Source organism: Gymnogyps californianus, chromosome 28 (genome assembly GCF_018139145.2).
Source record: "Gymnogyps californianus isolate 813 chromosome 28, ASM1813914v2, whole genome shotgun sequence".
In the NCBI taxonomy this organism is placed as follows: domain Eukaryota; kingdom Metazoa; phylum Chordata; class Aves; order Accipitriformes; family Cathartidae; genus Gymnogyps; species Gymnogyps californianus.
In genome coordinates, this window is record NC_059498.1 from 496342 (window position 1) to 513741 (window position 17400).

The window sequence follows — 17400 nt, forward strand, 5'->3', positions numbered from 1 at the left end:
ATGCGGCGGTGCCGGGGCGCAGGGCTGGCGGGGCTGGCCGCGGTGCTCCTGGGTGCGTGGGGCTGGCGGCGGTGGATGGGGGCCGGGGCTGTGCCCGGGGTGTTCCCCAGGGAGCCCACCGCCACCTCTTCCCTCTCCTTCTTCAGCGTGTCTTTCCCCCTCCCCGCCTCTCGCCATCCCTCATTCCCCCTTTCCAAACCCTCTGAGTCCTCTCTTCTTGTTTTTCCTCTTTCTCTACCATCTCTGTCAGTGCGAGCCCACTTCCATGCACCCTCTCCTTCCCCCATGCGTTCAGCAGTTCTTATTGCCCTGACTGTAGCCCTCTCTCCTTCACTCTAACCACCCGTCTCCCTGTCTACTCTTCCTCTCGTCATCCATCCACTCAACCATCTTTTCACCCGTCTCTCCAGGCATCTAGCATCCTTAACCCCTCTTTTTACTCTGACACCCCTCTCTCAGCTCTCCCTCTGTTTCCTTCGTATCTGTAGGCACAAGTTTGCCTTCCTGCACCGCACCATACACCCACTCATCCTGGTGTGCATCCAGCATTTATTCGTGTTTTGAATTCAGCCCTCCATCCTTCACTGTAACACACTCAACTCTCCTGTCTCCTCTTCCTCTCTCCATCCATCCATCCATGCACCTGACTTTCATTCTATATCTGCACGCATCGATTTCAAATTCCGTCCCAGACTTCTCCCCTCACTCCACACATCTACACCGGGATCACTCTCCATCCCTGTTGGCACATGTCTCTGTCCATTCCAGTCTGGCTCTGTCTCACTGCCACTGTTCCTGACTGTTTCTCTGGGAAAAGAGCCATCAGAGCTGGGCGACCTTTGGTGATCTTTGCCCTTTCCTCCTTCTTTCTCGGCAGTGGCTGCGGGCAGAGCCCAGGTGCAGCAGGAGCCGTCGGCAGAGACCACCGAGGGCACCAGCATCAGCATCAGCTGCTCACACCCCAACATACAGACCGGAGACTTCATCCACTGGTACCGTCAGCTCCCGGGCCGAAGCCCCGCATTCCTCGTGAGCGGCACTAAAGGGTCCCAAGAGCTGCGGGACCCTGCGGGGCGGCTGTCGGTGGCGGCAGACCGCCGGTCCAGCGCCCTGTGGCTCGCCCGGCCCCGGCGCGGGGACGCGGCGGTGTATTACTGCGCCCTGGGAGACACGGGGAGAGGAGCCGGGCTGCGGCCGGGCAGGAACCGCGGCGGGCGGGGCCGGGCGTGTGTGTCGGGGCGGGGGACAGCCCCGGGCGGGCCCGCCAGGGGGCGCTGCCGCTCCGCCCGCCGGGGCCGCCTCGCCCGCCCGGCCATGCCCGGCCCCGCCCGGCCCCGGGGCGGTTCCCGCATCGACCAGCATCGGCACCAGCACCGGTGCTGGCATCGGCATCGGACCCGTCGAGGCCCCGCAGCCCCCGCACCCCGCAGCCTTGATCCTTCTTTTTCCTTGTCTCTGCTCCTTCCCCTAAACATCCCGTGTCTTGCACAATCCCCACAGACTTTTCCACTGCATCCCGTAAGGAGTCTGATCCCCTTGTAGGCAGAAAGAGCCCTGAGTTTATAAGATGATCCTCTCTTCTCACCCTTCTGGCAGGTGTCATCCCCAGACAAGGAGTCGATAGTGATACCTCAAAGGATGGGAAGTAGATGTCTGTGAAGAAGGGCGTTCTATGTCCTCTTACCAGAGATAAATGGTATGTCTGACTCTGTGTGGGATGTTTACAGCAGGGGCTATTTCCAGAGACATTTGAGAAGGGAGAGAAACACCCTGTGGGGAGAGGGAGTCAGACTCCTGCTTCCAGGTACCTATGGCTGTTGCTGGTTGTACGTCCTTAGAGACAGTACTGTGGGACAAGGAGCACATGGGTGGCTGCAGAGAGGCCTGTCTCCATCCCCAAGAGAGAGGTGGGTGCAAGCCCCTGTCTCTGGCTGGGCACTGGATGGCAGGAGAAGTTCACCATGGACACTCGTCCCTTGCTGGGGCCTGGTTGGGCTGGGTGGGATCTCCAGGAGGAGCAAAAAGCAGTTAAACACCCTGCAGCCTCCTATTGCCTGACAGCAGACTGCTTGATCTCTTCCTTCAGGCTCCCACCTGAACTTTCAGGTGCCCCAGGCCCCTTTGCCAATGAGCCCTGGAGCTGAGACGCAGCACTTCTACAGCAGGGGATGTCTGCCTGAGAGGATACTCAAGCACCTTCTGACATGGAGGGCTGGGAGCAGCCCAGCTGCGGCCTGACTGCCCAAAGAAGAACCTCCCAATGCTGAACAACCTCCCCTTGGCCCTTGCAAACCTGCAACACAGCAAGGGTCACAGTTTGGTGTCTTTCCTTGGGCTGAGCACTTTAACAATTTTAATTTCTCACCCTAAGGATTCTCCTCGTGGCAGAGGTGTGGAGTCCGAAGTGTGCCTGGCTCAGAAGACTCTCTTCTTCATTTCCCCCCATCGGCTATTTACACACACTGCCAAGATCCCCCCTGAGCCTTCTCTTCCCCAGGCTGAACACTGCCAGCCCTGTCAGCCGATCCTTATAGGAAAGACGCTCCAGTCCCTGCACCATTTTGCTGGGCTTGATCCCACATCTTTCTTGTACTGGGGAGCCCAAAACTGGACCCAGCACTCCAGACGTGGCCTCACCAGCGCTGAGAAGAGAGGAAGGATCAGGTCCCTTGTCCTGCTGGCAATGCTCTTCCTCCTGCAGCCCCGGATGCTGTTGGCCTTCCTTGCCACAAGGCTGCATTGCCACAGCAGACACAGGAACACCCCTGAGCTGCTGAAACTGAGCGGGACACAGCAGTGAGTATTCAGGAGAAGTATCCCAGCTGCTTCTCCAGCTCTTACTCTTTTTTCAGCATCCACCAATGAGCACTGTTGGAGGAGGCGGCTCTTGTGGCTATACCTCCTAGCCAAGGAAGCCCAAGGAGAGAAAATGTCTTCCTAGCCCTGCCTCTGGGGATCACTGAAAGCCTCAACATGTGAGCAAGACCCATCAGCCAGGCAGTGGCCAACATTTTCACATCTCTCCTCCAGCTCTGGGGACTCAGCAGTGCTTGGCTGGGGGTGTGTGTCTGTGTCCCTGAGTCCCTGTGAGTTCTCTGCCCAACAGAAAACTGCTGGTGGCTGCATTTCTGGGACGTGCCTTTCTGGGATCTGGTTTGTCCCTCTGTGCACACATCTCTTGTTATGCTAAGTCTGTTTTGGAACGCAAAGATCTGGCCCTGGAGAGGAGAAGCTGTGGGGAAACCTGACAAAAGCAGCCATGGTGGCAGGCCAACATGTTCTAATTACTGGAGTGATGTCAGCTCAGTAGGCCATGACAGCAGCTATTGGCAGTGAGGCCTTCTGAGGTGACAAAAAAAGCTCAGGCTTTGTGCAAGAGAGGGAGTGGCAGATACATCCAAAGGAGACATGAGCCCGAGGGAAAGAGAAGGAGGCAAAGAGAGTGAGGCACCTGGAGAGAAGTATCTGTACGAGGTACTGGAAGGTGGATGAGAAGCCCCGTTTTCACCTAGGTGGTTAGGAAAGCTATGGGTTGGATCCCACCTGGAGGTGGAATTCAGGTCTGTCCTCATGCTGGGGTGTACGTTAACACCTGTGGGAGAGGATTCAGGATCTTGCCAGAAACGTAGGACATCGGATAGGGAAACAATACATACATTGGAATATGTGGGCACAGATTATCTCATTCCACACATTTCAAGTGACCTGAGTGCTTTTTCACACCCACCCTACATCTGAGACTGGTCATTTGGCCAGTCTTTCCCTTTTCCTTCACATTTGTAACTTCTCAGCCATCCTGAAAAGTGAATGCTACAACAGTGTTGCTGCAGGTGTTGCAGGGAGACCCTTCAAAGGCTGAGCTCAACATGGGGCTTCTCCCCAGAGCCTGGACTCAAAAGACCCAGTTTTCTCTGGGGACAGGAGCCTTTCAGTGCCTTGAGGAACTCACACACCTGAGGAACTTCAGCAGAGGTCACTGTAAGGGCGTGTGGAAGGTGAGAGCTGCTGGTTCACTAAGGCTGTCAGATCAAGTCCCTTTTCCTTTCAAAGGGAAGAAGAAGTAAAAGGGAAAGTGATAAAGCACACAATGACGCCAATCTCTGAGTAAGCGATAAGGGAGACAAGGAGGGAGACCAGAGCTCTGCAGCTGCTAATTGACGGGCCATTAGGAAACTGCAGGTGTAGCTTTGAAGTGGGTCAGCCTGAGCTTTGTAAGTGACAAGAAGTGAGAAGAGGAACATGAGGATTATGGATGTTTGAGGAGGGTCCTGAGGGACCAGCCTACACTTATCAAGGAATGCTTAGGGGAAGGGTGAAAGGTGGGGAAAGAGAGGATTGGGGAGGCAATAGAGAGGAGGAAGGGCAAAAGGAGGTACCTGCACCTAAGCAGGGTCCGGTCAGTGCATTTGTTGGGATGAGCCCTGTGCCTGACCCCTACAGTCCCCCCTGCCTTCTTAATAAATCCTTTCTTAACCTTTCTTCTGTGTAACATCCCACGTGTGAGTGCCAGTAACTGGAGAGACTGGTGTGAAAGAGAGATCTGGGTGCCAGTAACTGGGCAACCAACCAATGGCAATAGGTGCCATTGGTAGGCCTGGGTGCCAGCAATGGGATGGACTGCGGGGTGTGTGGCAAGGTCTAAGTGCCAGCAACTGGAGAAGAGGCCTCTCGTCACAGAGGTCTCTGTGCCAGCAGCTGGAGGGACTGGAATGTCAACAAGGTCTGGGTGCCAGCAACTGGAGAAGGAGAAACATGTCACAGGGTGATATTACCAAGCCATAGCAATGTTTGAGGGGTCCAAGAGTATGGGGGTGATTGTGAGATGAGCAGGTGGTTGCATGCATCTGTTTGCTAGTGAACCTCAGGCTGGCCTAGCCAGAGAGAAGGAGGAGACCCAGGTGCTGGGTAAGAGGGCCCAGGCTCCAGGCAGGGCTATTAGATGGGCTGAGGACCCATGCTGGTATTCGAGAGATACATGAATGTGGGTGTGCTTGTGACTCCAGAGGGTGGTGGTGGGGTGTTTTCACTAGGGAACTGCATGTCACAGGCATCCTGGAGACAGTCTGGCAAAGGGCCACTCTGGATGGTGAAGAGACTGGAGCAACTCTCATGTGAAGAAAGGTTGAGAGAGCTGGGACTGCTCAGTACGGAGAAGAGAAGTGTCAGGGGAGAGCTCATCAGTGGGTACAAATATTCAGAGAGAGGGTGTGAAGAAGGTAGAGCCAGGCTCTTCTCCATGGTGTCCACTGAGAGGACCAGAGGCAATGGGCACAAAGTGAATCGCAGAAGATTCTATTTGATCATCAGGAATCCCTTTTTCACTGTGAGGGTGGGGAAGCACTGGCACAGGATGCCCAGAGAGGTTGTGGAGTCTCCATCCTTGGAGGCATTCAGAAGCTGTCTGGACATTGTCCAGGACATGTTGTGAGCAGAGACAGAAGCATCAAGGAAGGAGAGACTCCCAGGGTTGTGGTCCTGGGGTCAGCAAGGATGGTTGCATGTTGAGGACTATGGCTCGATTTCTCCTCTTAGCAGAAATGCAGAGATCCTCCTCTTCCTGTACATGTGTACAGGGTGCACAGGGCCCCCCGTCGTGCAAATGTTCAGAACACTGTTGGCTGAGGGAGCCGCAGGTGTTGCTGCTGGAGGAGGGAGAAACCCAGGAGGAGCACTTCAGGCAGAGGAAGAACAGATCATTTCTCTTCCCCGCTTCTTCCTTTGCTCCCCCAACAGAGTCGTTTCCGGCAGCTCTGTTATCTCGGGGCTGGGAGGTGGTTTTCTGACTCTCTCTCACTCAACAAACAGGTAGGTCGGACTCAGCATGCACCTTGGATATCTCGTCCTCACTGTCTTCCTGGGGCAACGGCTGGGTAAGTCCTGCCTTTTCATCAATGCATACTACTCCTTCCCCTGTGGAAACCCTCACCAGCCTTATCAGGTCCATGCATGGAAATTCTGTGGAATTAGAGGAAAACACTGGGAAATGTCATCTCACATTTGTGGTTTTGTACTGGTTCTCTCAAGATGCTCTTACTGTTGGAAAGGAGAAGAGAGGACAGAGAAGAGATACCTCAAACCCTTTCTCCGTCTTTTCTCTCCCCTTCAATCCATCTCTCTCTGCCTCTCTCTTCTCATCCACCTGTGGGCAGCATAGGAGATCTCAGCTGTCTCTGCAGCCTCAAATTTCTCCACTTCCAACACAAAGTAACAGATTCTGTCAAAGCTGCCACTGGGACATTCACTGTGCCGCCTGGCTGGGCCTCCTTGCATGGCTGCCATGGCCTCCAGTTTCCTCCTGGTTGTCAACTCAGCCAGGCCTCCCTCTTTCCAACATTCAGCTCAGCATTGTATGAGCTCAAGGACCTAGGAGTCCTCGGAGTTGACAGGGATGGGGAAGCTGGATGAATCTTTTTGCCGTAGCTCCCTAGGCCCCTCAACCTGCGGGAGGGGTGCTGGTCCCAGCACACAAAGGTCAGGCATGACAGGCTGTTCCCTGGTCCTCTGGGCAGTCACAGACCAGGGAGGAGGAGTAGGGACACAGCACAGCTCTCCTCAGGGTCCACGCTGTGCTGAGTGCTCTGAGCTCCTGCCCAAAACCACCCTCCCCCTGGCTGTCCCCAGGCCTCAGGATTTTCCTGCAGGACAAGGGACAGAGAGATTTCTCTGCCTGGGTTTTGCATCCACTCCTGGTTTGCTTCCCAGGGCCTTTCCCTGCAGAGCTGCTGACCTTCCCTTTCTTGCAGGCACCACGGGGCAGACCACCGTCACCCAGCAAGAAGGACAAGTCACAGTGAAGCAGGGAGACACCTTCCAAACAACCTGCTCATACCAGACCTCCTACTTTCAAGGCTTGCTCTGGTACCAGCAGAGGAAAGGCCAAGGTCCCCAGCTGCTCTCGTCTCAGGCAGCAGCTGGCCGCAAGCCGAGCGGCCGTCTCACCACATCACTGAACACCACAGGGAAATACAGCCTCCTGCAGCTGGAGGAAGTCGAGGTCTCTGACAGTGCCTTGTACCTCTGTGCTGTGCAAGACACCCTGGTGCAGGGAGCTTCCTTGGCTGTGCAAGAACCCAGGGGAGGGAGGGCATGTGACTGTGCAAGGCTGAGCTTGGGGGAAGGGGCCCTCAGCTCTCTCCTGGCAGCACTGCTTCCCCTGTGCACCCACAGCTCTGCAGGCTGAGATCCTCTTCCAGGAGAGGACAGTGTGAGTGGCTGGAGAGGCAGGAGAAGGTGGTGAAAGAGTCTCAGCTAACCCTTGGTGAAAACCCTCATTTGCACCAGGGGTTTTGTGGTTATTCTGCCCAAAGACTTTGGAGAGGTGATGGGCAACGCAGGAGGTTGGGAGAGCTTGTGCATTGCTTCCTTGCTGCTGTTCTTTGCTTTATGGATTTCTCTACTGCACTTTACTCCCTCAGGTATTCCTGCAGGCCTGTCTCTTAGAGTACCTGCTCTGGGATGTGTCCCTCCGAGGTCAGAGTTCAAAGTAAGATTAAAAAGATAAACAACATGCCATGTGGCAAGGCTCCTTCCTGGAATTACAGGATTACAACAATTTTGGAAGATACTCAGAACTGCTCTGTGGACCCTCCAGTTGCTGCACGGCCATGTGCTGGGATCTGGAGGACCTGCTCTCCCCAGTGCACTCTGCCGGTCCTTGGAGCCCTCCTCAGGCCCTACCTCATGGGCTTCCCCCAGCACTGCCTCATTTCTTCTGCAGTGGGACCATGCTGGACAACTGTAGCCAAGAGCACAATGGGAGGGCAGACCACCAGGCAGAGATGGGCAACAAGCCCTGCCAGGAGAAGAGCCAGCTTTGAGGAAAGCTGCTTCCTGCCTGCGGGAAGGCCAGTCACTGCAGAGCAGCCATGGGGGCTTGGGCACTGGCTGCTGTCCTTGAGGCTCCGTGTGTGGTGGGAGCTGGGGGTGTGCGAGAGGCGTGAGGGCCCTGGTGTGTGGCCTGGGCAGGCTGATTTCACCATCAACCTGTGAGTCACCTTAGCCGTGCACATCTGTGTAACTGCTGGGCTGTGCAGGGAACTGTTTTGGGGGGTGGAGGGTGTATAGGTGAACTGTTCTTGCTGTCCTTGCCCTTGGGTGCAGGCCATGCCCTGTCATTCTGGAGAGAGGTAGGAGGATGAGGACGGAGTGGTGAGGCTGTTTTCAAGGCTTTTTCTTACATCACAGCCACTCCTGCATCCTTTGGGGCCATCTTCTGACGGAGCCTCTTTTCCCAGCACAGGGCTATCCAAAGCAGGAAGAATTCCCTTCAGCTGCTTCAAGGAGGCTGCTGCCTATCTCTTAAAAGAAAAGCCCCCTCAGCCAAGTTCCAGACACTCCCCGAGTCAGACCATCACCCTTCTTCCCCCTCTCAAACAGCACCATGACCCAGCATAGGATGGAGGAGCACACATCTGCACAAACAGAAAAAGGTCGTCGGGAAAGGGCTTCAGACTCACCTGCTTCCCGAGGAGAAGGAGGCAAGAGAAGTGGATGAGAAAGCAAGGAGTTGGGCTGGCTTTTGTGGTGGCCCTGACCTGCCCCAGGCCCAGAGGTAGCCTCTACGGAAGTGGCAATTTTCGGAGGTGCTCCTGAGGAAGGGAAAACATCCCAGCTAATGACATGGGCTGGGTGGTTGTTTTCCTGACGACCCCTGTTCATATCCTGGATAATGCCATACCCATTCCCTCATGGAGGCTTCTTCTGAGGGCTGGGATTGAGAGGCCCCAGGGTTTGCGGGGCAGGAATGTGTCAGTGCCCACAGAAGCCTCAGCTCAAGTGCTGGCTGGGTGCAGTGCAGGCAAGGGATGTTGGCCTGGGGCACACTGGTGGGGTTGCCTGTGGCCGTGTTGACAGGAAGGGCCCTGCAATCCTTGGCTGGTCAGCCAAGGGCTTCCTTGCGTGAGGACGTGCCATGTCTTTCTCTTTCTCTCCCTCCCAACAGGGTCATTCCAGCGATCACTTGTAGGCTGCAGATGGGCTGCTCTGCTGGGTGTCATAGACTCTTTTAATCTTTTACCCATGAAAGTAAGCAGCCTTCCCCAGGCTTTGGATATCAAGAGCTGCAAAGGTTATTTGCCCCAGTTTTTAGACACTGCTCAAAATCAAAGTTATGAGGGTCCTCTACTACCACCGTGATATTCTGGGGTGGACAGCATGACGCTTGAAGAGAAAATCACTTCTTGGCATGACACAGAGATAATCAAGGGAAGACATGTGCCTTGCAAAACACCGGAGTTGCAATTGCCTACAAGATGTAAAAATGTTGAGGGAGGTCTGCAGTTTGCGTAAGTATTCCCTACCTGATCCTCTCCTTGCAAGAGTACATCTCCCTTGCTCTCAACTTCCTCCCTGGTTTCAAGGACCTAGCATTCCTAAAGATGGATCTTGCTCGTAAAGATTGAGGCAAAGAAGGCATTCAGCACCTCATCCTTTTCCATGTCCTGTGTTGTCAGGCTGTGCAGCATCAGAGAAGGCCCAATCATTCGGCTGTGGGACCACATTTCCCCTAGCCTTCCTTTTGCCACCTGTGTCCTTACAGAAGCCCTTCTTGTTGCCATTGACATCCGTTGCCAGATCCAGTTCCAGCTGGGCTTTGGCTTTCCTACCCTCATCCCTGCATGCTTGGACAGTGTCTCTGTGTTCCTGCCAGGTTACCCGTCCTTACTTCCACCTCTTGTATGCTTCCTTCTTGTGTTTTGGTTTTGCCAGGAGCTCCTTGTTCATCCACAGTGGCCTCCAGGCATGCTTGCCTGACTTTCTGCTCATTGGGGATGGTCTGCTGTTGAGCTTGGAGGAGGCGATCCTTGAATAGTAACCAGGTTTCTTGGGACTCTCTTGCCTTCAGGGCCATATCCCAGGGGACACTTCTGAGCAGCCATTTAAAGAGAACAAAGTCTGCTCTCCTGAAGGCCAGGGTTGTGAGTTTGCTCTGTAGCCTCCTTGCTCCTCTCAGGATCCTGAACTCCACCCTTTCCTAGTTGCTGCAGCCCAGGCTGCCTTTGATCTTCACATCCCCAACAAGCCCTTCCTTCTTGGTGCATATGAGGTCCAGCAGAGCACATGCCCTCATTGACTACTCTATCACTTGCGTGATGAAGTTGTCAACTATGCACTCCAGGAACCTCCTGGCTTGCTTATGTCCTGCTGTGCTGTCCCTCCAGAAGATATCACAGTGGTTGAAGTTCCCCATGAGGACCAGGGCCTGTGAATGTGAGGCTGCTCCTATCTGCCTGTAGAGGGTCTCATCTGCTGGTTCTTCCTGGTCAGGCGGCCTATAGCAGACACCCACTACAATGTCACCCTTACCTGTCTTCTCTTGAGTGCTTACCCATAAGCTCTCACTTGGCTCGTCATCCATGCCCAGGCAGAGCTCTATGCACTCCAACTGCTCTCTCACAGAAAGGACAAGTCCCGCTCCTCGTCCTCCCAGCGCGTCCTTCTGAAACAGCAATCATTAATGGCATGAAATTTAGCAAGTCGAAATGCCGGATTCTGCCCCTGGGACAGAGTAACGCCAGACACAAGTATAAACTGGGAGAGGAGTGGCTGGAGAGCAGCCCTGCGGAAAGGGATCTGGGGGTGCTGGTTGACAGCAGGCTCAAGAGGAGTCAGCAGTGTGTCCTGGCAGCCAAGAGGGCAAACCGCCTCCTGGGGTGCATCAAACACAGTGCAACCAGCTGGTCAAGAGAGGTGCTTATCCCGCTGTATTTAGTGTTGGTGCAGCCTCACCTTGAGTACTGTGTGCAATGCTGGGCCCCACAATTTAAAAAGATGTCATGCTGGTTTATTTCTATCATGTCAAATACACCGTACATGATCATATTAACAGTGTCAGTCAAGACCCCTGCAAAGAATTCATGTACAAGGACAGGTCCACGGAATTTTTCACCTTTTCCTTTCTGCTGTGGTTTCTTAAAATAGCAGAGATTTCTGGGGCCGAAAATGCAGCTTCACTCTATCCTTCCCAAAGCAAAAAGAGACATGCTTGTTCTGGTCAGTCTTTATCAATGCTGATTGTGTCAATGTGCTCGAGGTTCACCAGCACCTACTGTGGCTTATCATATGTCCCTGGCATGATCTTGTTATTATGGCCAGTCAGGACACACGGAAATAAAGGAGCCACAAAGTCCCTGACAAGCTGGTGCTCTACAAGGTCTGTGTAGAGGTAGAGTGAGTTAAACCTTCTGGTGACATCTACCACAAAGGGAAATTTCTTTGCAGCAACACCTGGAGAAGCCCTCAAAATATGTATCAGATTTCCAGTTGCAGAAAAGGGCAAGGCTTTTCACCCATTTTGAGCTTTGTTTTCCTTCGGACGGGGTCATAGACCAGGCCCACTACTGGAGAGTCCACAGCTGAAGCTTTATTGTGGGGGTTAATGAGATGGTTCATATGTTCCATCAACATGGAGAAGGATGGATAATAATAGCCTTTCTGCAAGGCCTGCTGCCGTGACTTCCCCTGCAGTGCTATTTCAAAGTTGGTGTCTTCGTTGATGTCATTCCAGGGTCCTCACCAGCTGTACAGGAATGATCGAATCATAGAATTATGGGATGGTTTGGATTGGAAGGGGCCTTGAGTCATCATCATGTCCCTGCCATGATCCCAGTGGACAGCTCTCACTAGATCACGTTGCTCAAAGCCCCATCCAACCTGACCTTGAACACTTCCGATGACGAGGCACCCACAACGTCTCCGGGCAACCTGTTCCAATGTCTCACCACCCTCACTGGAAAAAATTTCTTCCTTAAGTCCAATCTAACTCTACCCTCTTTCTCTTTAAAGGTGTTGCCCTTGTCCTGCCACTACAGGCACTGGCCAAAGTCTCCTTCCCTCTTTCTTCTAAGCACCCTTCAAGTATTGAAAGGCTGCAGTAAGGTTTCCCTGGAGCTGAACAACCCCAACGCTCTCAGTCTTTCTTCATAGGAGAGGTGTTCCAGCCCTCTGCTCATCTGAATGGCCCTCCCCTGGAGGGCCCGCTCTAGCAGGTCCATGTCTTTCTGGCACTGACGACTCAGAGCTGGATGCAGTACTCCAGGTGGGGTCTCACAAGAGTGGAGTAGAGGTGGAGAATCACCTCCCTTGACCTGCTGGCCACGCTTCTTTTTATGCAGCTCAGGATAAAATTGGCTTTCTGGGTCACAAGCACACATTGCCGGCTCATGTCCAATTTTTCATCCACCAGTATCCCCATGTCCTTTCTCTGCAGGGCTGCTCTCAATCCATTCATCCCCCAATCTGTATTGATGTTGGGGATTGCCCCAACCCAGGTGCAGGAAAGTCCAAGGAAACTCCGAGCCTGTGTTCTGTGGGCAGAGTCTGGCATTGCTGGCATTTGTTAAGGGATGTAGGGAGCGCGGCCACCTCGTCCAGCTGCTCTGGCCCAGGATCCTCCTGCCTGGCTGCTGGAGCCCAGCCTGGTGTCCTGGAGACCCGGGATCTCTGCCCAGGCTGAGGGGCACAGCTGCCACTTTCTATGTCTGCAGGTTCAACCTGTAGCGAAGCGGAGACCATATCTCAGAGCCACACAGACACACACAGACACAGACACACACACAGACACACACACTGAAACAGACGGTCACACAGACTGCCACAGCCAAGGCACTGCTGTCAGCAGCACCCACATACAGGACCCACATAAAACACAAGCACAGACAGCCATATCCCCTCCCCCTCTGGGGCTGGCAGGGACAGGAGGTTACTAGTGAAGGCACACACACAACGCTCTCTGGGTTCACACGCACATGCACTTCTGCAGATCCACCCAGTACTGGCACTGCTGCTCTGTCCACCCGGCATGCTGCCCACATCCCAGGCCCCTGACCTGCCCCATGGGTCTCCTACTCGCCTCAAGTACTTCATGATTGTGCAGTACACAGCTATCTGTCACATTGTCGCATTTCAACTACGATGAAAATTTCCTCTGTGAACATCTTTCATAACCTTTCTCAATTCTCTCATTTGTTGTAGACACCCTGACGTGATCTCCCTTTCTGAGCAGAGGCGCAGATTCTTTAATTTTAAACACACCCCGATATCTGGTTTTCCAATCCCTTGCAGAGTTCAGAGTGTTCGCATCCACCAACCTGGCTCTGATAGCTCTGCGGAAGCTCTGATGGTAGCCCTTCATAAACCTGAGCTCTCACAGAGACCCTGGGCCAGGGGCCAAGCCAGAGTTGGGACCCACAGTTGCATTGGGTCTAGGTGGGCTTGGTCCTGATGCTCGTTGCCCCTGTCTAAACACCTGACGCCACTCTGCCTCCCACAGAACCTGGCCTGGGGAGAGGTTCCCCCAATCCTTACCCAGCAGGGAGGAATCACTCTGTCCTCCATCCTGTGGTCCTGTGGTGCTGGTGGTGTGTGGGGTCTGTGTAAGGGCAAACCCCCACACCACAGGGCCCCAGGGTCTGCAGATGTGGGAAGACCCTGGCCTGTGTGTGAGGAGCAGCAGTGCTGAATGGAGCACAAGGGCCACTTCAGCCCCAGGTCTCTGGGAATGCTGAAGGAGCTTGGTGCCTGGGGGAAGGCACCCCAATGTGTGCCCTATGGTTGGGGCTGGTGCGTGCCCTGTGCCATTCAGGGACAGCTCACGGATCCCGCTGAGTGCAGAATGAAATCCCACTGTCAGTGGCATGTCTCTGTGGAGGTGGGGGTATCTGTTCTCAGACAGCACCTTTGCGGACCAGAGCTGGGTTGTGGCATTGTGGGGCTGTAGAAGGGCCTGAAGAAAGCTGCTCCTTGCTTGGGGAAGACACGGCACCAAAGAGCATCCGTGTGTGGTTGGCCACCAGTCACTGACCTGGGCTTGCCTTCACCCTTCACCTGGCTTCACAGGGACAGGGGACTCCAGTGTGTGGCCTGCTGTAGCTGATACCAATACTAACTTGTGAACACCTCAGCCCTACACATGTAGGCAACAGGTGGGCCATGCCCGATGCTGTGCTGAAGGGTGATACATCAGCATGGGGAAGCTGTCCCTGCTGCCCATGCCCAGGCATGCTGGCCATGCTGACCCCTAGATCGGCTGATGGAGGCCAGGGGCAGGTGGAGTAGGGACTGTGGGCCATCCCCAAGGCTATTTATGCAATCCCAATTTCTGCCATCCTTTGGGAACACACTAGGGTTGTCTCCCTCACCTTCAGGAAGCGGTGCCTGAGAGAGGGCTCTTTGCAGTGTGTCCCAACCTCCAATGCCTCTAGGAGTGATGAAGGGTCCCCCTGTGTCCCCACCTAATTCCCCTCCAAAGCAATGGCTTTCTCCCTCGGCAGTCAGTATACAGATGAAAGGCAACCTAAGGGACACAGGCAGGGTTGCAGCAGATTTTTAATGAGTCTAAAGAGGGAAACGGGATCACTCCAAGTGGAGGCCCCCAGTGTGGGGAGGAGCAGGAGCAGCCAAGAATGTGTTTCCCTTTTCCTGTGGCAGAGTTCCCACAGGGCATCTGTTGACCTGCCCGGCAAAGGGAGACAGGCTAGCAGGTCCCTCCAGCCTGGTTTCTGGAGTCCTCACAGCAGGCTTTGATGCGAGCACAAGACAACAAAGAAAAGGAAGAAAAAAGGTGAGTGGAAGACAGGAAAGGTAGACATTGGCCATGTTTTCAGAGAGCCCAGGTTGGTCCCTTCCAGACTTGCCCTTGCAGGGCAAGCCAGGGATGACCAGCTAGTCTGAAAACAATGCCCTGAGGTTTGATCCTTTGTCCAGCAGCATGTTCTGAGTTCCTGGGGGTCCTTATGCGAGGCCGTTGCCAGCATCTTTAGCAAGGGCAGCATCTGCTGCCACAGTAGCGGCTGCTGATGCAGGAGAGGTCACAGCACCCAGAGGTGATGGGCACTCCCTCAGAGCTGAGGATGCTGCCAACAGCAGCGGAGGTGGAGGAGCCCACAACGGTGTTCTGCGGGAAAGAGCTGAGGATGGGGCCGGGCAGGGTCACCACCACGGGAGAGGGCTGGATGACGACGGTGGAGTTCTGGCACTGCCTGACACAGGGCTCATTGCAGCTGTTGGCCAGTGGGGTCGGGCCGCAGGGCTGGCAGGGCTGGCACTGGTTGTAGCAGGACATGTCTTGGATGCCTGAGGTGCACCTGGGAGAGAGGGCAGGGAGGAAGAAAAACATGGGGATGCGTGAGGAGCAGCCTGTCACCACACCATGAGGAAGCCAAAGAACATGCAGGGCCAGGAGATGGAGGCTGTGCAGAGATGTATGAGGGCTTCTTGGCCTTGTCCTGCCAGGGCCCAAAAGGAGCCACCAGCTCCTATGCAGCTACTGCCTAGCCCCTGAGTGCAGAAGCCACCTCAGTACAGTCCCAGCTTCCCTCCATGCCTAACCTTCTGCCCACTTCCCTCTCCCACGACAAGCAGCCCCATGATTTGGCACAGAACAAAGCCAGCATCAGCTGAGAGGCCCATTGAAGTGAGACCTCCTTTTTGAGAGAGCAGAGAAGGAGAAGGGACTTGAGACTCACCTGACTGCCAAGGAGAAGGAGGCAAGAGAAGTGGATGAGAGAGCGAGGAGCTGGGCTGGCTTTTATCATGGACCTTTACTGCCCCAGCCTGCCAGAGGCATCCCTTGTAGAGGTGATTATTTTCTGACAAGCTCATCTTGAATGCAAAACATCCCAGCTAATGCTATGGCTGTGTTTTGGCTTCCTCAATCACTGTCTTCTCATTTCCTGCTTTATGCCAGGCACATTCCCCAGTGAAGGTGTCTTTTGTGTGACAGGATGAGAGGGCCAAGAATTTCCGGTGCAAAAGACGTCAGCGTGGGCAGAGAACTCATCTCACATGCTGGAAGAGTCCACTAAAGGACACTCAAGACAGACTAAACAGCTGGCTTAGACAACACACAAACACACACCCACACACCCACACATCCACACACCCACACACCCACACACCCCTTCCAGACCTCTAGTCATCTAGAGTTAATTGAGAAGACTCAAGATACCCAAAGAGAGGCTATCTACACTGTCCAGGGCCACCGCACAGGTCTTGGACTTGACAGAGTCATCTTCTGCAAGTCCTGTTTCCAAGGGTTCAGTGTGGCTGAGGGAAGATTCATCTGCACTCGGTGAGAGCAGGAGATGCAGCTGATGAGAGTAACGTGCCCAGCTTGAGCCCTTTCACCCCCACAAAAGCCCTCTCCCTGCTATCTGTCTGTCCCTGAGTACCGTGGACATGGATATGGGCTTTAGGCATGGGATGGAGGTGCTTGTAGGCTCTCGTAGGACAGCCTGTGGCTTCACTTCTGATGGCATGATGAAGCAAGCCATGCACACATGACCAGGTAGGCAGGCCCTGCTGTGAGCTTATGCTAGCTGGGGAGTTCAGAGGCCACCATTGGTCAACTGCAGGATCAGTGTCTCCAGAAAGATGATTTGTCCCATTTACTGTGCCCGTCTGCTTTGGGATGGGATAAGTCCCATGTGTGAGCTGATGTCTCTTCACTGACTGTGGGAAGAGTCTGTAGAGTCTGTGAGAGCGGGTCCAGAGGAGGGCCACGAAAACGATGAGAGGGATGGAACACCTGTCCTATGAAGAAAGGCTGAGAGAGGTGGTCTCATTCAGCCTGGAGAGGAGAAGGTTCTGGGGAGGCCTTCTTGTGGCCTTTCAGTACTTAAAGGGGGCTTAGAAGAAAGAGAGAGAAAGATGTTTTACGAGGGCCTGTAGTGACAGGACAAGGAGCAATGGCTTTAAACTGAAAGAGGGTGGAGTTAGATTGGACATAAGGAAGAAATTTTTTCCAACGAGGGTGGTGAGACAGCGGAACAGGTTGCCCAGAGATGTTGTCGATGCCCCATCATTGGAAGTGTTCAAGGTCAGGTTAGGTGGGGCTTTGAGCAAGCTGATCTAGTGAGAGATGTCCCTGCCCGTGAAGGGGGATTGGACTAGATGGTCTTTCAAGGGTCCTTCCAACCCAAACCATTCTATGATTCTATGATTCTATGAATTATGCTGGGAACAAAGATGGCTCTGTGAGGTCCTTCCCTCCAGGGCAGTGAGTTTGGGCTGAAAGAGCCTCTCCACGAGGATGTCTTTGGAATCTGAGTTGGTCCCACAGGGCTGGAAGGACATATCCCCTGATGGCAAGTGACGTTACCCTGGGTCACTCTGGTGGGGCTGTTTGAAGTGTCATTCTTGGGAAGAAGCTCCTGCTGTTCTCAGCTGGAAGCCCAAGGGTTGCCGTGTATGAGGACATGCCACATCCAGTCCATCTCTTTCCTTCCCTCCTCAGCTCACCCTGATGGTCTCTTGTGGTTTTCTCCCCAGGTGTGTGCATTGTGCTGCTAGGTTTTGACCCCATCCTGCCTAACACTGCCCTCAGGAAAAAATTCTGCCTTGTTTTACCTTCTTTCCTCTCTGTGCAGTCTGTGAGTACACAAACAATGCCATGGACATGTC

The 17400-nt window shown here is 54.2% G+C and overlaps 2 gene segments (V, D, J or C); both read left to right on the forward strand.

Moving 5' to 3' along the window:
* LOC127026661 (T cell receptor alpha variable 4-like) lies at positions 1 to 1649 on the forward strand. The segment is given in 3 exon segments: positions 1 to 52; positions 878 to 1228; positions 1597 to 1649. Coding segments are annotated over 3 exon segments (456 nt in total).
* Positions 1650 to 5821: 4172 nt separating this feature from the next.
* On the forward strand, positions 5822 to 16852 carry LOC127026405 (T cell receptor alpha variable 1-1-like). The segment is given in 3 exon segments: positions 5822 to 5870; positions 6744 to 7024; positions 16817 to 16852. Coding segments are annotated over 3 exon segments (366 nt in total).
* Positions 16853 to 17400: the final 548 nt, after the last annotated feature.